General features: G+C 27.8%; 2 protein-coding genes across 3 annotated transcripts; both read left to right on the top strand.

Annotated features, from left to right (window-relative positions):
• LOC100807266 (putative stomagen) lies at window positions 1-1,273 on the top strand. Of its 2 annotated transcripts, none has more exons than NM_001255343.2 (3): window positions 1-333; window positions 721-782; window positions 879-1,242. In NM_001255343.2, the coding sequence occupies exons 1-3, from the start codon at window positions 48-50 to the stop codon at window positions 1,059-1,061; spliced, it is 531 nt and encodes a 176-aa protein (NP_001242272.2). In that variant the 5' UTR covers window positions 1-47; the 3' UTR covers window positions 1,062-1,242. The 2 variants fall into 2 exon arrangements, with proteins under 2 accessions (NP_001242272.2, XP_014633851.1); XM_014778365.2 differs by having other exon boundaries at window positions 191-575; window positions 879-1,273.
• A 12,364-nt stretch (window positions 1,274-13,637) lies between these two features.
• Window positions 13,638-15,826, top strand: LOC100500214 (uncharacterized). Its single transcript, NM_001251668.2, is given in 2 exon segments — window positions 13,638-13,838; window positions 15,346-15,826. Coding segments are annotated over 2 exon segments (447 nt in total). The 5' UTR covers window positions 13,638-13,715; the 3' UTR covers window positions 15,670-15,826.
• Window positions 15,827-17,571: the final 1,745 nt, after the last annotated feature.

The following is a 17,571-nucleotide window of genomic DNA, read 5'->3' as shown; positions in this document are numbered from 1 at the left end:
CTAGAAATTCCATTCCACCATGAGTTAGCATTCTGTACCTCTTGATCATGCTCCTCTGTCTCACTGCACATTTTGGCAGTCTATTATCTCTTATGGTCATTAATTCACCACAACACCGTTATCTCTCTCTCTCTCTCTCTCCTTCAACCCTTCCACTCATCTTTATCCTTTCCACAAACTCATATTTATCCCTTAAATACATTCACCATCAACACTCTTACCTTCAAAGTTGTTATTGCAACACAAAAGTGGAAAGAATGAGAGACACAAAACTACCTGAAGTAGTATTCTTGCTACTCTTCACCTTAATTCTTGCATCTAAATTTACGCAAGGTCATCGTCATGTCACACTCTTCTACATGAATTCTTCATTTCATATGAGTTCCATTCAATTCTCACCTTATTTTCACCTAGTTTCTTCTACTCTCTCTCCTTTTATGATTTTGGATCTTCTTCTCATACTAAAGAATCCTACTTTCACTTCTATGTCATTGTGGAGCTTCTTCAATTAATGGTTTTCTTCATATTGAGTATTCACAGGATTTTAAAGAAAATCACTTTTCTAATTTTGCCAGGTGCTACCATTCATTTGTATTTTTTATTAAACTTTGTAGAGGAACAATCTAGGCTCAGTTTCCCTATGTTGATGAATTTTATTTCCATTAGTTTCTTGAGATTGCATTTTTTGTGTATCCTAAATTTGCCACTCTATTGTTGCAGGAATTAGAACAGAAGAATCGGTATCTCAATCCCCTCAACCCCAAAGAGAACCAAGTTTGGAGGTGAGCCGAACACATGAATCAACAATTTCATTTGAATTTATGGGTAGATTTTTCATTTGCACTTTAACTTTATGCATTGAACATGTGGAATCTCAGGATGGCAATGAGGCATGGAAAATGAGGAATTCTAGGAGACTAATGATTGGATCCACTGCACCAACTTGTACGTACAATGAATGTAGAGGTTGTAAGTATAAATGCAGAGCTGAGCAAGTGCCTGTAGAGGGAAATGACCCAATTAATAGCCCATACCACTACAGATGTGTTTGTCATAGATGATATATGATAGTCCATAATGAATTCTATAGCATAATGTAACTTTTGAGTTCTAGTAGACATGAGTTTATCTCCTGTAAGTCACTGCCAAGAGAACTTCAATTCCTTATTCTAGCTAGCAGTTGTGAGTGCCTGTGCTAAAAGGTGCAAAAATTTTGCATTTGCTATGTTGTCATTCAATTAATAATAAGAAGAAGCCTATTTGCTGTGTTTCATTTTGGTATTTTTACTATTCCCTAAGTTATCACTGGTTGAGTGATTCTCTATATTAACCCTGTGCCATTTTTGCTCCGCATACTGTTAAACTGAATTTTGTTGTTGTTGTATAATGTTAACCTGATGCAGCCAAAGTCATTGTCAAAGTTATTAGAATCTTTGACGTGTCTCAATTGGCTCATTGTGTGTGTAAGGAATGCCATCTAATTTCACGCGTGCACATACTTTCTCACCCCACCATTTTTGTTTTGGAGGAAATCTTGTGTTTAACCTAGTTAAACATAAAATGCTAAAGAAAACGAGTATGGCACTGTTTGGATAATTTTTTTCATAAATGCTTCTTAGAAGAAGAAAATAAGATGATAAAATAAACTAAACTTATCGTATAAGCTAAAATCAACTAACGCACTAGTGACTTTTATAGAAGTTTTTCTCATTTAATTTCTCCGAAAGGTAAGGTATGCAAGCTGAATTTAGCTTATGCAGAAGCTCAACGCATCTTTTTTATTTTCTTTCTCCTATACGTGTTTATGAATAAGTTTATTTAAACATGACCTAAGTAACAAGCACAAACATAGGTAAGTACTTGTTATGTAGGAACCATTGTACACTAACTTATAGGTCAAGATTGAAGCTAAACTTGTAAACATTGTTTTGGTTGATATTTGACATTGCCACTAACTAGTATATAATGCAACCTGCAGCTTATACACAAAATATGGTCAGATATATTACTATAGCAAGCCTATTCCTAGCTTGCTGTGTATGTAATTACCCGTAGAATTTTAAAATGCTCAAGGAGACTATGTAACAAGCACAAGCATAGTTTAATATTCGTTATGCTAAGAAGAACCATTGTACGCAAATTGATGGCCACAAGTGACAATGGGAAAAGCTGTATGTGTAGCCAATTTCAGATTCTCAATATAGAAAAAAAGAGTGAGCTATCGCTGCAAGTTGGCACATGAAAGTGGTCCCAAATATTAAGCATAAGAAACCAAGAGCTCACATGGGTAATTTGTTTGAACTCCATTCAATTGCACAAAGTGGCAAAACTAAATTTGAAAAATGCAGAACATGCATATATGCAGGGAGGTCCCATACACTGTGTAAAAGCAAGCTAGCCCCTTCAGACGTAAATATGTTGTCATGTGCTTGGCTTCATCTTACCAGTTAGTTACACAGAATCAAGAGTACTTTTGACAATCTTCATAATCAGTGTATTCAATCTAATCATTTCACTGCACATTCCTGATATAGATACACAGGCCTTTTATTCATTCAAGATATGTTTAAACAAATTGTGTAAATAAATTGCTCTGGCCCCTGATTGATTTTTTTATCCAAATTTTGAACTTACCACAAATGATATATAGCATTTGCTTGCTCATTATGGTAATAAGCAGTATTTCTCAGTGGCCGTATTTGAATAAAAAACTAATTTGGATCGCAGACTTAAAAGTAGTACTTCCAGCTTAAGATAGCCAATAATCTGAAGACTTAGGTAGCATTTGTTAAAATAAGTACAATTGGACGGAAAATTATATATGAATTTTTGCTATATGTTTTGTTATTTAGAAACAGAAATAAGACTGCAAGAATAATACAAATTGAGTTCACTAAAAAGATAGAACCAAAATTCTCAAACAAACAAAATAAAAAAGATAGAACCAAAGACAAAAAGAAAATGTATAACATTCAGAATATGGACATTAAGGCTCTCTTTGGATAGATTTCTTATTAAATCTTATAAGAAAAGACAGTAAAAAGGTAAAATAAACTAGGTCTTTTTCATAAGTTAAAACTAGGTTATGCATAAGTTAAAATTAGCTTTTAGAGAAGTTAAACCAGATAACTTCTAAGTATTTATTGAGAAGTTTATCCAAACATGACCATAAGTGCAAAACATCTCCTAAATTCTCATGCTTATAATTTATCAGAAAACACAATGTGAATGCTAACTATGAGAAGGAAAAGAACAGTGAAATTTGCTGAAAGAGTGTGATATTATTAATGACCCACTATCAGGCATCTGAAATGTGGAAACCATAGCCACGTAACTGAAACTCGTCAGCAAGTGTCAATCGGAGCAGAATGCAAATGTATGTAAGACAATAAAAATTGCTTCGACCAGTCAAAAAAAAAATTCCATCTACATGGTTGGTGAAATGTTAAACCAGCTAAAGTTATAAAAACTAGCTGTCTTGTCACCAAAAAGTAGAATAATGCTGAGATTGTTCATGTCACTGGAAGACACAACCAATGACAAGATAGCTCCTATTATTTTCACCTGATAGAAGCATGCATGGTGTTAATTGTTTTGGCCCTTCTCTTTGTCTCTCTTTAAATCACGAGGATGAGAATCGTGATGAAGAGTGGTTGTGGTGTCATGTGGAAGTGACACAATCCTAAAGGAATAGAATTATTGACTCTGCATGATGATTGATGCATATGTGAACGAAAGGCTGAGATGCTTAAGTTTCTTATAGACCAAGTAAGGTTTTAAATTGCGGTTCATGTTACAATTGCAATTGCTGCAGCAATGTTGTGTGTGGTTTTAGAAGTTTCACAAATACATCTAGATTTCAAATTTTCAATGACGACCCCTTAAGCAGCAACAAGTAACAACCACGAAGGACGATATTAGCATGTCTTGAATTTTATATCTAGAATCTTTGGTTGTATAACAAGGATTTGGAATGCTGGTATCTTGGTCGAGTTATAAATTTGGTTTGATGATAAAATACAATAAAGTGACTCAGTTTTATCAAATTGGTTTGGTGCTGATGATATTGGATTTTCTATGCTAAATAGTAATCATGAGACAGTAACACTAATTTAGAAGGATTAATTGCTCAGTTAACTTGATAAAAATAAATTAAAAATGGTCATAGGCCGAAACCAATGAAAACATTGAAATTAACAACTAATAGGCCTTTCTTAAAAAAAAAAAAAAAAAACTAATAGGTCAAAATTAGGCCCTGGAACAAACAGGTGCGGCTCAAGGACTTGAGAGGCCTAAAACAAATTTAAGAATGAGATCTTTTATTTACTCATAAAATAGTTTATTGAAAATTATCATTGTTTTATTGAAAATTAATTTTTCGAGCTTTTTGTGATGTAAAATCATCAATTAAATTATCATAATTAATTTTATTTAACATTTCTTTTTCAATAGACAATAACGTCAATCTGTTTTTGACTTTTACTTGATATTGACACACTAGAAAAGAATAAATGCCAATTGTTCAGGTGAGAAGACAGAGAAGTATGAGAGAGAGTGAGAAAAGAAGATAGAATTCGGATTGAATAGGAAAAGAATAAAGAGAATAAAAATAAAAGAAAAGTTTTTGAGTTTCTTTAGTTATTAACTATTAAATCTCTTTTTTCTAAATAAAGTTATGATATTGGTGAAGAGTTGTTACTCGTTAGTTGTTACCTATGGTACTAATAAAAAGATTAACAGATATTTATAATATTTTAATTAAAATTTATTTCTAAATATAATTTTACAATAAGTTTTTTTTTAGGCATATTAGTACTAAAAAAAATTAGGACATTTTTTTGGGGACCTAAAGTCTTGGGATGCTTGGGCCCTAAGTCCGGCCCCGGAAACAAACAGGATAGTAGGGATGGCAAGTAACATACTCTACAATTGGTAAACGTATTTATCTTTTCCAATTACTGAATGTACTCCCCAAATTACACTATAAGAACTAAGAAGCTTGCTCCTTACAACATATTATTCACCAATGCAATCTTTTCAGGTGCAGTAATTAATTAGACTTTGTAGAAATAGCTACTTGACGATAAATTATTAGGCAGTCGGACAATCACATGACTCATAGTTCCAATCAATTTTTACATGACACACTTAATGAAATATTATTAATTATTTTTCCATAATCTTAGATAGTCACCTGACGTGGCAATGAGGTCTGGATTCGTGTCGTCCTTAGAGTTAGAGCCATCATAAAATTGAACGTGTCGTAGTTAAAGTGGACAAGTTCAACTTTGTTGGAATAATTTTCTAAGAAACTGCCAATGGCGGAAATAGGCCACTGAGCAACACAGGTGCGTGTGAACGCCTTGTTTGTCTCTGTATGGCTTTGCATGGTGAAGTTAACTTCAATGGAATCCATAGGTCAGAAACTCTGTTTTGATTTTCGTTTTAAACGATGGTATATTATGTTAGATGCATGATATGATAGCCTATTTTTATGCATAATTAATGTATTATTTGAGGGAGTATCGCATTTTATCTGTAATCTTGCTCTATATGTTAAATCCTATCAAATTAAAGTATATGTTTTCCGGTCAAAAATAAACATACACACGTAATGGTAAATTATCAGCTCCTGCAGCACATCACACGCGACAAAACAGCTCAAAGAAAATATTGAACAAAACAAGAGGTGCATGTTGTTGGGTGAGAGTAGTGGTGGAAAATTTGTAAGTTATTATGTTGATTAAAAGTAATAAAGCTATTTTGCCAAAGAAAAGAGTTTCCAACCAAATGGTCAGAGCAAGAAAGAAAAAAAAAATGAAGAAAAAAGTATCAATAAGGAAAGGTGCAAAACAAGAAATGTTTGAACAAGTGAAAAATTAAATAGTTATTAAAAAATACGTACGTTTAGCAATTAGATGGGTACATTTAGTAATTGTCGGTACATCAATTATTTCTTCACGTAATAGCAAAGCAACTATGTATTGCTTCTGATTTTAAAATTAGTCACCGTTGTTTTAGGATGATATCCAAACACATACCGAGACAGCATGACAAAAAACTTGAGAAACAGGGAAGAATGTAATCATTAGAAAGCTAATTAAATTATATGGGTTAGATGCATCTTAATTTAGACAAATTGTATTTGGTTTCTAAGTAAGATTCTCTGTATAAATACCATGCAAAGTTCATGTTCATTAATTACACACCACTTAAAATACTTATTTAGACTATCTTTTTCTAACTACAATAATCTGAAGAAAAAAAAAACAGAGTGACTTGAAGGGCAGAAAACATGTTTATTTCAACAGAAAACTTGGCCACAATTTTGGTCAAGTATTGTGGCTCCACTTCGGTTATTTATTATATATTCAATTTTACATACTGTTTTACTTACTTTTTCTTTGCTGTTTTATTACTCTTCATATTTGATTTCCACGTGTTATAGTACTTCTGATTAATTATGATAAATAAAATGCATCCTAATTCATTCTGGTTGCAAAAAAGAGCCAAATGTAGTTTTCCTCGTTAACATGTTTTTGTGTCATGTTGTTTTAGCTCGTTCTGGAATTTATTGAAGTGGGATACATTTCCTTGGTAGTTCTCATGATTTTGAAGTACATTTACTAATTTGTTTTTGTCGTTTGTTAATGATCGAGCTTCTTGTGAAGCTTGACAGATTCTCATATATGGAAGATAATCAAGATATGTGTAATTGCAAATGCCTTCAGAGCTGTCAATAGAGCCAAAAAAAGCTTACGGGTCAAAAAGTTCATAGGGCTAAAAAGCTCATAATACCTTTTGCGTTAGGATCAACCCACGAGCCTAACTTTTTACAAAAATATTTAAGCAATTGTTATTTACACCTCCTAACTTTACTAATATAATTTCCTTTTATATTTTTTTTTCCAAAAATATTCTTTTTTTAACTACTTTATAGAATGTTAAAATCCTGACACATTTTGAAAAATACTTTTCAGAAGTGTAAAAATGATAACATTCCGGAAAATACCTTTTAGAAGTGTTAAAAAATTAACTTATTCCAAAAATTACTTTTTGGATGTATTAAAATTTTTATATTTTGGAAAGTACTTTCAGAAATTCAATTTAAAAAGAAGAAAAAAAATATCAATTGTCTTTAAGTTGTTTTGCGTTCACTTTGCTCAATCTTTTTAAAAGAATTCCGAGGGGGAAAAAATTATGAGACTTTAGAAGATGTAGAAATATGAAACCCATAGATACATGGACAATACAATCACAATAATAACAAATATTATAAGAGTAGTGTTGTGTTTTTCATCAAAATCATGTTTACTCATCTTTCTTCTCATCTTACATATTTTTACTCATCTTTTATTTGTTTCTAGAATTTAACAATCATGGTGTATGGGAAAGAAATAAATGTTGATTTCTTGATTATACATGGACTTGTTATAATATCTGTATAATGCGTAATTAAAAATGTCCATTAAATATGTATACATTAAGAATTTATCAACTCACCCGGAATCTATCAATCCATGCCAGAAACACGTTCACAATATTCATCATGAGCAAATCTATAACCTTGACATCAGAATTTCCAACCTTGCATAAAATGCCAAAGAAAAACTTGGTAAATATATACAGTATATTTTGAAAAGTACTTTCAGGAATCAACAAATTGTCGTTCTTGTATAAGAGGAATAAAGAATTAATATATTAATTTCATTATATTGGCATATTATGCTTTCTCCACTATATTAAAATATATTATCTAATACACCATATCAGAATATTATTTAACCCTCAAAGTTGGCAGTTACAAGATATAAACTATGCCAGACGAAGCTAGAGTGGATTATTAATTAATACTAGTAATCATTTAAAAACGATAAGCTCAAATGATTGTAGATGAGGTAATAGATCAAGTCTTTAATCAAATCTTATGCTTACCCAAAGAAGCATTTGCTAAACAAACATATTTAAAAGAATATTTGGATCTTCTTAGATATATCAATAAATAATATGAAAAATATGAAGATATGAAACAAAGAGACACAAATTAACTATAGTATAATTTATCAATATTTATGTAGAGTCCATTAATTTAATTTTTGTGTCTTTTTCTCTTGTAATATGGTATTATCATATCTGGTCAACAACAAAAAATATTACATATCTGAAGCATACCACACTATTATTTTTAAATGATTACCATTTTAACCCAAAAATGGTTTGAATCACGCCATTAGATTGATTCAATTAAAATTTAAGAATGGTTTGATTGAAAATGAATCAAGCTAGGGACAGATCCAAACTAAATTTAAATTTCTTAAAACATTATATCAAACATTACTATATGTCTATAAGATATGTGTTTTTTCTCTAGTAATAATATACTATTTGTATTTTAATCTTTTAAAATACTTTTTTTAAAAATAGTCCATGTAATAATTCACTTTTTTACTTAGTTGTCATTAATTTTGATTTTAGTCCGTTATAATGACATATTATTTTATGATTTCTAGTTTAGTCCTTTTAAATATTTTTATTTGTATTTTAATTTTTTTTAATATACTTTATTTTTTGTTTTAATTTATGACTCTCTAGCCATCTAGATAGTTAATAACAACTAAGTAACGACAAGGACTAATGACAATAAATTAAATATTACAGGAAGTATTTTTTAAAAATAATAATAAAAGAGCTAAAATAAAATTTACATATGTTACTAAATACTAAAAACATATTTAAATTTTATTATAATTAAACATTGTGATGGAAGGAAAAAATAATAATTAAATATTATATTATAAAAAACTATTGATGATCAAAGTGTCGTCAATTAAGTAATTATTTTATATTATCTCACTAAATGATAACTCTTAATATGTCCCCAATAACATAATTTGGGAATATCATAACTCAAAGTTGAGAATATTTTTCTTATAATTAATCGAGAAACAATATTGTTTGAATGATACTATATTAAGAATATTACTAATATAATATTACTCAAACAATAGTTTTGTTTATAAGTAAAAATATTGTTAGTAAAAAAATACATTTTATTTACGCACAAGATATGCCTAAATAAAGACACTTGAACAAGATAAACAAAGAGCAACATCCCATATTGAGCACCATACAAATTAATATAGTACAACACTACAACGGAAATGTGCTTACAAATTAATATACTAATGCAGTATTATTCAAACAACATTAGTAATATTTAACAGAAACTTAAGAATATTAACTTTAAAAAAATTTAAATTTTTAAAATCTAAACATCTAATCAAAATTAAAATCACTTAAACTAAGAACCAAATTAAAATTTTATAAAATTTTAAGAATCTATAAATAAAAAAAAACTTTAATATTATTATATATATTACGGAAATGTGCTTACTATAGTCATATTGATCACGTTTTTATGTTTCTCTTTCTTTTTCTATCTTCTTTTCACTTCTTGATTGATTGACTGACTTTCATATCATCAAGTGTGCAACACATGAATATATCATAGCCGTAAATATTCTAATAGTGGTTTGGAGCACATCTTACTTTCGTAATGTAGTAAATTTGTTTCATGTCATTGTTCCCTTTTTTATGTTTCTAATTCGACCTTTTGTTTGTCGGTGATAGAATAGGACATAACGTAACAATGAAAAAAAAAACAAAATAAAAAAACATTATGAAAGAGCGACTCTAACAACTCATCTTAATTCTAAATTCTCCTCTTTCATCCTCCTATAAATCTTCCTACTACTACCCTTTTATGATAACTAATAAATATAGTTTATATTTCTAAAACATTAAATGTATTTACTTTTTATTCAATACTTATTATTAAAAAGTAGAGGATTGGTAGGAAAATTGAAGAAAATATATCATTCCATGAGGGGAAAAAAAGTAATTGAAAGTCCCATCAAATTTATCAATTTGGATCAAAAGTCTCATCATGTTGATCTAATTAATTGAACAATAACATTCAGTTGAAGGTAGCATAAGACTTTAAGGGCAGAATTTTGGGTTTAGAAAGAATAGGCAATGGGATTATGAAAAGGTAGTGTAGTGTAGAGTCTAATGAGTAGTATTTTCCTTACCTAAACTTGTATGACTAGTGATGAAAACGAGGTGGTTAGACTTATGACACCCTAATGTCATTAGCTAGCTCCTTGACTCAAGTGACCGCGTGTCTCACTCAAGTAGTGAAGTAGCTGTCGAGCGTTGATAATTTAATAGCACTCCATTTGGTGCAAAATTCTTTGGTTGGCATAAATTCGAATACATGAAGAAATTAATTCATTTTTTTTTTGTTTGAAAGAAGGAAAAAAAATATTACTCCTATGTTATAAACACAAAGTCTATTTTCTTTTGTTTTGAATTTTAATTTAGTTATTTCTTTTCTTCTCTATATATATTTATCTTAGGTTGAAATATAATTTTTGTTTTTTTTCAAATTCGTGATTTTAGTCTTCTTATTATTTAATTGAAATATTTTGTCTTTTATTTTTAAAAAATTCACAATTTTAGCTTTTTTGTTTTTTAATTGAAATATTTTGTTTCTCATCTTTTAAAAATTTATGATTTTAGTCCCCTTTATTACTTGATTATGTATTTTTTATAATAAATTAAATTTGTTAGTTATTAAATAATTTTTTAAGAAAAAATTCATGTGGATAATAAAAAACATGTCTCTTACAATGTCTACAAAGTAAATAAATCAGCATTTAAAATTGGTCACACGGACTAAAATTATAGGTTTTTTAAAAATAATAGACAAAATGCCTCAATTAAAAAATAGGGGATTAAAATCACAATTTTTTTAAAGATTGAGAGATGAAATATCTCAATTAAAAAATAGAAGAACTAAAATCATAAATTTTAAAAAATAGGGAAACGAAAATTACATTTTAATCTTTTTTTTAATATGAAAAAATATAATATTTAAAACTAAAAATATAATGAAAACAGTTTATCTATTAATAAAAATTACAAGGATTTAAATTTAATTGAAAATATAAAATTATAACACCTTAAAAAATATTTTTATCCATTAAATAAAATTAAAATTTATATAAAATATCATATAAATATGTCAATTTATATTATTTTATATTTTTCAGTCACTTTAATATGTAATTATATTAGATACTTGTGATTTAATAAGTTAATTTAATAATTTTCAAGAATAAGTTTTCAACTTTCTGTCATTAATTAACTTTTTCAGTTTTTCATTTAGTTTTATTGAAAATAGTCTTATTGTGATAGAAGTAATTTTTAGAGGAAATTAAATTGGTACCTTCTCGGATTTTTTCAAATTAAATACATTGCTACTTTTTTTTTATTCTTACACTAGCATCTCTCAATGTTTGAAAATGTTAAATTGATATCTCTTATATAATATATTAACTTTCTTAATATTTGAAAATAATACACTTTATATTACATTTGACATCACCTGTTAAAGAGGTTGTTGTAATTATTAAATAATAATGAAGAGTATTGTATGTAATTTGAAAAAAAAAAAATATTAAAGTAATTCACCCTAATTTTTTTATCATGTTGATCCCTACTATTTTTTTTTGTTTCCTCTCCTTTATTTTCTCAACAAAATAACAAGGTTTAATTATAAATTTTACCACCAAATTTATTTTCAACAAATTTTATCACCAAAGTTTTTAATTTTTTCACATTTTATCAAACCTCACAAATTTTAATTTTTGACATCGGTTATAACCACAATCATTATAGAAAAAAAGTTAATTTTTTATATAAATTATAACTATAACCGATATAAAAAAAATAGAAAAGTAAATCTTTTATCATTTTGTTACCAATGTTTTGATAAAATACACGAAAAATTTAATGGTAGAAATTGTGAAATATTAAAAGTTGAATAATAAAATTTGTAAAAAAAAATTAAGTAATAAAATTCATAAAATTATAAAAGTGGGATGATAAATTTACAACAATAAAACAGTCCTTCACCCAACCAGATAACAGTATGGCCGTTGAGTGACACATATGGTAATGTTACTTCATTAAACAACAGACAATAGCATTTTTTATTTTGTTTACCTAGACAATAGCATGTTTATTATATACTAGAATAAATGTTTGTTTTATATAATTAAAATTTATTAAATAAATATATAAAATACATTTAAATTTATGAATAAAAACACATTGTTAATTTAATTATTTCTATCTTTCTTTAAAAAAGTTATAATAAATAAATATTTTAAAATATGTAAATTATATTAAAATTAAAATTTACAAAAATAAATAATATTGAATATATAAATTAAATTTTAGATTTATTAATAAAAATATTATTATTTTTAATTTTTTCTATTTTCTAAGAGATATTAAAATTTAAGTCATTATTATAAATATTGTTAATGTTAAATTAAAAAAAGATAAAAAAAAAGTAAATTAAAACTGTTCAGTTTGTCTTAGAAATATAAGAGGATGTATTAGATACGTAGTAGGAGCATATTTGATTTTGAAGATTCTCTCTCTCTCTCTATATATATATATATATATTACCACACTGAAGTTTATCACTTTATGAGATGTGAGTATTCTAATGAAAATAATTGTAAAGGAGAGTTTTTAGGGGAAAGATTCATACACAACATATTATTTTATCTAATATTTCATATTATTGATTTATTTTTGAAAAACACAAGTTAATTATTTTATAATATTTTTAAAATAGAAGCATTAACAATATATTACTATTTAAAACCCTATTTTTAACATTTCATTTAATCGATCACATTTAGCATTTTATAAAATTCACATATTTTTTTATGATAAAAAAGAGATGTTTTTTTTTATTAAAACTGAAAAGTTACATTACTAGCTTTTTTATTTTTAACATAAATATTAATTTTTCTATACATTTATTGTGGCAGAAATGAAAAAAATAAAAAAATAAAAAAAACTCTACAACCATTTTATTAGAATCCAAAAAGTTTATTGTATACTTGATTTTTACATAGAAACATTAAAAGACAAATAAAAAATAACAAAGAAAGTAATTAATTTTAATAAAAAAATAAATAGTAATAAATATTAATATGTAAAAAATAATGTAAAATGTATTTGTTTCAGTTTTGAATATAATTTTTTTAAAATATAAGTAAATTTTAATTAATTATGTTTTATATATTTTGAAATTATTTTTAAAATTTTTCATCTATTACGATAAAGATTTGTTTATGGTTGATATTAAGTTATAAAGAATAATAATTTAGAAAAAAAAATATTTTTAATTGAAAATGATATAAATTTAATAAATTTAATTAATTTTCTTAATAAGTACATCTAAATATTTATTTTTTGTTTTCTTATAATCGAAATGTAAAGGAGTATGTATTTCAAATAAATCCTAAAAAGATATTAAAATATGGGTAACTTTTGATATTTCCACAAATTCAAAGACAAAAAAGTCGTGCATTCCCTTTCAATTCCAATTTCCAGCTTGCGAAAACGACCGTCCGCAGCCGTGCCCCTTCATATGCCCTTCCTTTTCTCAACCTTTTTCTTCTCTCCATGCTACTGTTATTAATAATAATAATAATATTTATTTATTATTCGTTATTTTCTATATATATATATATATATATATATATATTCTCGAGAAAGAATGTATTCTACTCTCATATCTTAACCTTTTGTCTTTCTCCACTCTCATATTTTCTTCTCTTCTCTTCAACATGACCGGTGTTGCTGATGAAGCCCCCGTTACCCTCGACACGCTGAAGCAATTAATGGCTCAGTTCGCCAAAGAGAGAGACTGGGACCGTTTTCACAGCCCAAGAAACCTTCTTTTGGCTCTGGTATGCTTCCTTTCCTACAACTTATGAAAAAAAGTAGATTTTTTTTGGGGTTTTTGTTGCACCCTTTTGTGAACTTTATTGTTTTGTCGTGTAGTTTTTTTAGATTACTCGTTTTTTCTTTTCTTTTCTTGTGTGGGTAACGTGTTTTCTTGTGATCCATGAAAGAAAGAAGGTTGTAGAGAAGAAGAATCTCTTTTGCTTTATTGAAATTTGTTAATCCGTTTTTGTTTTTGGGTTTTGTAGACCGACTCACCTGAGTCGCATTTTATACAAAATGGGATTGTCTCAGATTCTCAATGTTTGCATAAAGGTTTTGTTTTTCTTTTCTTGCAAGTTGGCATTTTTTTAGAGTGGGAGGGGGTGCAGCCCGTGAAGCTATAAACTGTCTTTGTGGGTGAGTTTTTAACCATTTGATTTATGATATTAATTTTTTAAAATTAATATAATTTAAAATTAGTTTAGAGTGAAATGATTTATGTATTTATAGTGAAGTTTAAGATCAATTCTGAAGTAAATTTTATTATAAAAAGTAAAAATAATCTCAAGTTTTAATATGACTTTGGGTGAAATTTTACACATTTTGATTTTATATGATCTTAATTTTATAAAACTAATTCAATTTTAATATATATAAATTTTGTAGGTTAACTATTTAAATTTAATTTATCTTCATTGTAGTATAAATTTTTATTCAATTTAAATTTGTTATGTATTTTTTGATAAACAATTTAGGTGAACTTGTTTAAATTTACTTATATGTACGCCACTGTGTAAAATCTTTTCATACTGTATTGATCATTTTACCACACCATTCCTTTTATTAATTTATTAATGCTACGAAAAAGAGATGTACTTTGTGTTCTCTCTACATCTTTTAACAAATAAAAATAAATAGGAAGAGAATATAAAAATTAAATAGAGTGGTACGAAAAGTGAATGCAGACATTATAATATTTATAGATTATAAATCATCATTTAATATGATGTAATAATTAATTATAGTCTAAATTTTTATTAGACATTTATGTTGAAATGTTTTATCGAGAGTGTATGTAAAATTAAATCAACTGTTTTGGAAATGCAATTAATTTTAACAAATCTTTTTTTAAACCGAGAATCACGTCAACCGCCAGGGAACACGGCGAGTTGGAACAGATTACTCACTACCCATTCAAACATTCATTTAGTTTTCATAATTCGTATTTGTCGCTGTATTTATTTTCGTTTTGTAACATTGTCAAAACCCTAGTCAAAATCGACTTTGCAATGTAAACAGAATCCATGTCGTTGTTACCATAGAATTGATAGAAGATATGTAATTTTTTCGGCCTTCAATTTTGCTTTAGCCTTTTATCTTTTGTTCCCACCTAGAGTACAAAAGTGGGACATAACCATGTGTTTAATATCATGTGCTTAAAGACAAGCGGAAGCTGCCAAAACAATTTAACATAAGAATAAGAATCGGGTATTTATTATTATTATTATCATAATTTATTTTTGTTGATAGGTGGGTGAAGTAGGAGAATTGTCTGAGATATTTCAGTGGAAAGGTGAGGTTCCAAAGGGTCTTCCAGATTGGAAAGAGGAGGAAAAGGTTCATCTTGGGGAAGAGCTTTCTGATGTGTTGCTTTACCTTGTCAGGCTCTCTGACATTTGTGGCGTTGATCTTGGTAAAGCTGCTTTACGAAAGGTTCAACTCAATGCCATCAAATATCCTGCAAAAGTTTGCAAAGAGGAGGAGGTGGTGGTTTCAATTTCAAGCAACCAAGAGGAAGAAAAAAACCCTTCCACCAATAATAATGGCACTGCCACTGAATCTGATGCTGACTGATATTATTATTATTATTATTATTATATTATGTGGTGAATTCATCATTTTCCATGGCTTAATTAGGGGTGTGAAGTGGTGAAAGGGACTTTGGCTAGTGGTTTTGTACAATGGTTTAAGCAATTGCATTGAAACTACTAATGTTTAGTGTTTGGTAATTGGTAAGATTTATTCTCACAGATTTTTTTACTGTTTTGGTAGAATCAAATCCCGTGACAGATATGAAATATGGTGAAAATCTATTTCTTCCATTTTTGGTTATCTTACCTTTTTGTATGTTGGGGACATTTCGGATGCATTATTAGAATCCCGGATTCTCTGCTATATGATATATGTTCGTGACCTTACGTCTTATATATTAATATTATTACATGTTTCCGGGTCCTTCGGTCTCAGAAAACACCATTTTAAGTGTTTAATTTCTCGATTGGTGAGCCGAATTGATATGCCTTTGGTCTATGGAAAGCGAAAATGCTTCTTTTTTTCTCCTAGGAAAGAAAATCAGTGTATTTGTCTATTTGTGCCTATGTAGATTGCTTTATTGTGCTTGCAAAACCGCCAAAAATTTGAATAGATAGCGTAGGCACGAGAATCAGATACATTGACCAAATTGCTGTGCAGATGAATGAGATGATTGTCGATCCCTCTTCTAAAGGAGGACGATGCCCTTTAGTTAGAACCAGGACCTATTTGGGATGGTTGATATTTGTTAATTTTAAATGCAATTTTTAAATAGTTGTGTTTGGCATAAATAAAGTTAAAACTATTTTTAAAACATTTTTACATCCATTTTTTAAATTAAGAAAAAAGTTGTGAATTTGATTTTAGTTTAAAAAACATATTTTTTACATTTAACAATAACACTTTTTGTTATCATCACACTTCCACCAGGGTCACTAATATCTCTTTTGTCATCACTATTAATATCACCTTTGTTATTATTATCATCATTCCACTGTCATTGTCATAAATGATTATGATTATTACCACCATCATTACTCACATCACTACCATTAGTGTCTCTATCACCATTATTATCACCATCACTACTTATCACATCGTCACCAAACACAGCTACCACCACCACAACACTATTGCCCCAACACCACCAACAATGCTATAACCACTAGCAGTAGCACTAATACCACCACCACTAATACCACCTTCGTCATCACAACCACCAATATCACATCCACCACCTACACTTACGACTCCTACTTGCATTTTTATTATCATCGTTGCTACCAACATTACCATCATCACTATTGTTGTCACCACCACACACAAAATTCTTTTAAACTAATTTTAATATGATATGATACTTTCAAAATGAATTTATTTGAAACTAATCATATTTTAAAAATTGGTTAATCTTTTTTAAAACTAAAATTAAAAATGGGTTGTTATTTAAAAAAAATTCAATACTCAAAATTAAAAACCATCCCAACAGGGCCTAATTTCTTATATGTTTAATACAAAATATCGTTCAAATAGTTTAAAATCAATGATATTACTTTAAAATCACATCAACATACAAAATAGATAAAAAAAAAACCCACCCCAAATGGGCTTATAAGTTCTTATTAAATGTGATATTATACATATTTTAAACACAATAAGTAGTTGTGATTTCTAAGTTAAAATAATTTATAGATTTTAAAGTTAAAATAAATAATTCTTTTCATGTAGTAGTGTTAAATACTAAAAAAAAGTCGTGTCTATATTTCTACTTGAACAAATTTATCTCATTAATAAAACTTGTGGTTTCTATCATAAGAAAATTAAAACTAATTTATTTCTCCATCATTAATGAATTAATTTAAAACTATTTTATTTTGTAAAAATATATTTAATAATTTTAAAATATATTTATTATATATTTATGTAAAAAAATTATATTATTAT

This window comes from Glycine max, chromosome 8, assembly GCF_000004515.6.
Source record: "Glycine max cultivar Williams 82 chromosome 8, Glycine_max_v4.0, whole genome shotgun sequence".
NCBI classification, from domain to species: domain Eukaryota; kingdom Viridiplantae; phylum Streptophyta; class Magnoliopsida; order Fabales; family Fabaceae; genus Glycine; species Glycine max.
This window is presented reverse-complemented; position numbering and strand designations above follow the sequence as displayed.

Coding starts and splice junctions, on each gene's coding strand:
- LOC100807266 (NM_001255343.2), top strand. CDS start 48: ATGCTCCTCTGTCTCACTGCACATTTTGGCAGTCTATTATCTCTTATG. Junction 334..720: donor TGCATCTAAATTTACGCAAG/GTCATCGTCATG, acceptor CTATTGTTGCAG/GAATTAGAACAGAAGAATCG. Junction 783..878: donor AAAGAGAACCAAGTTTGGAG/GTGAGCCGAACA, acceptor GTGGAATCTCAG/GATGGCAATGAGGCATGGAA.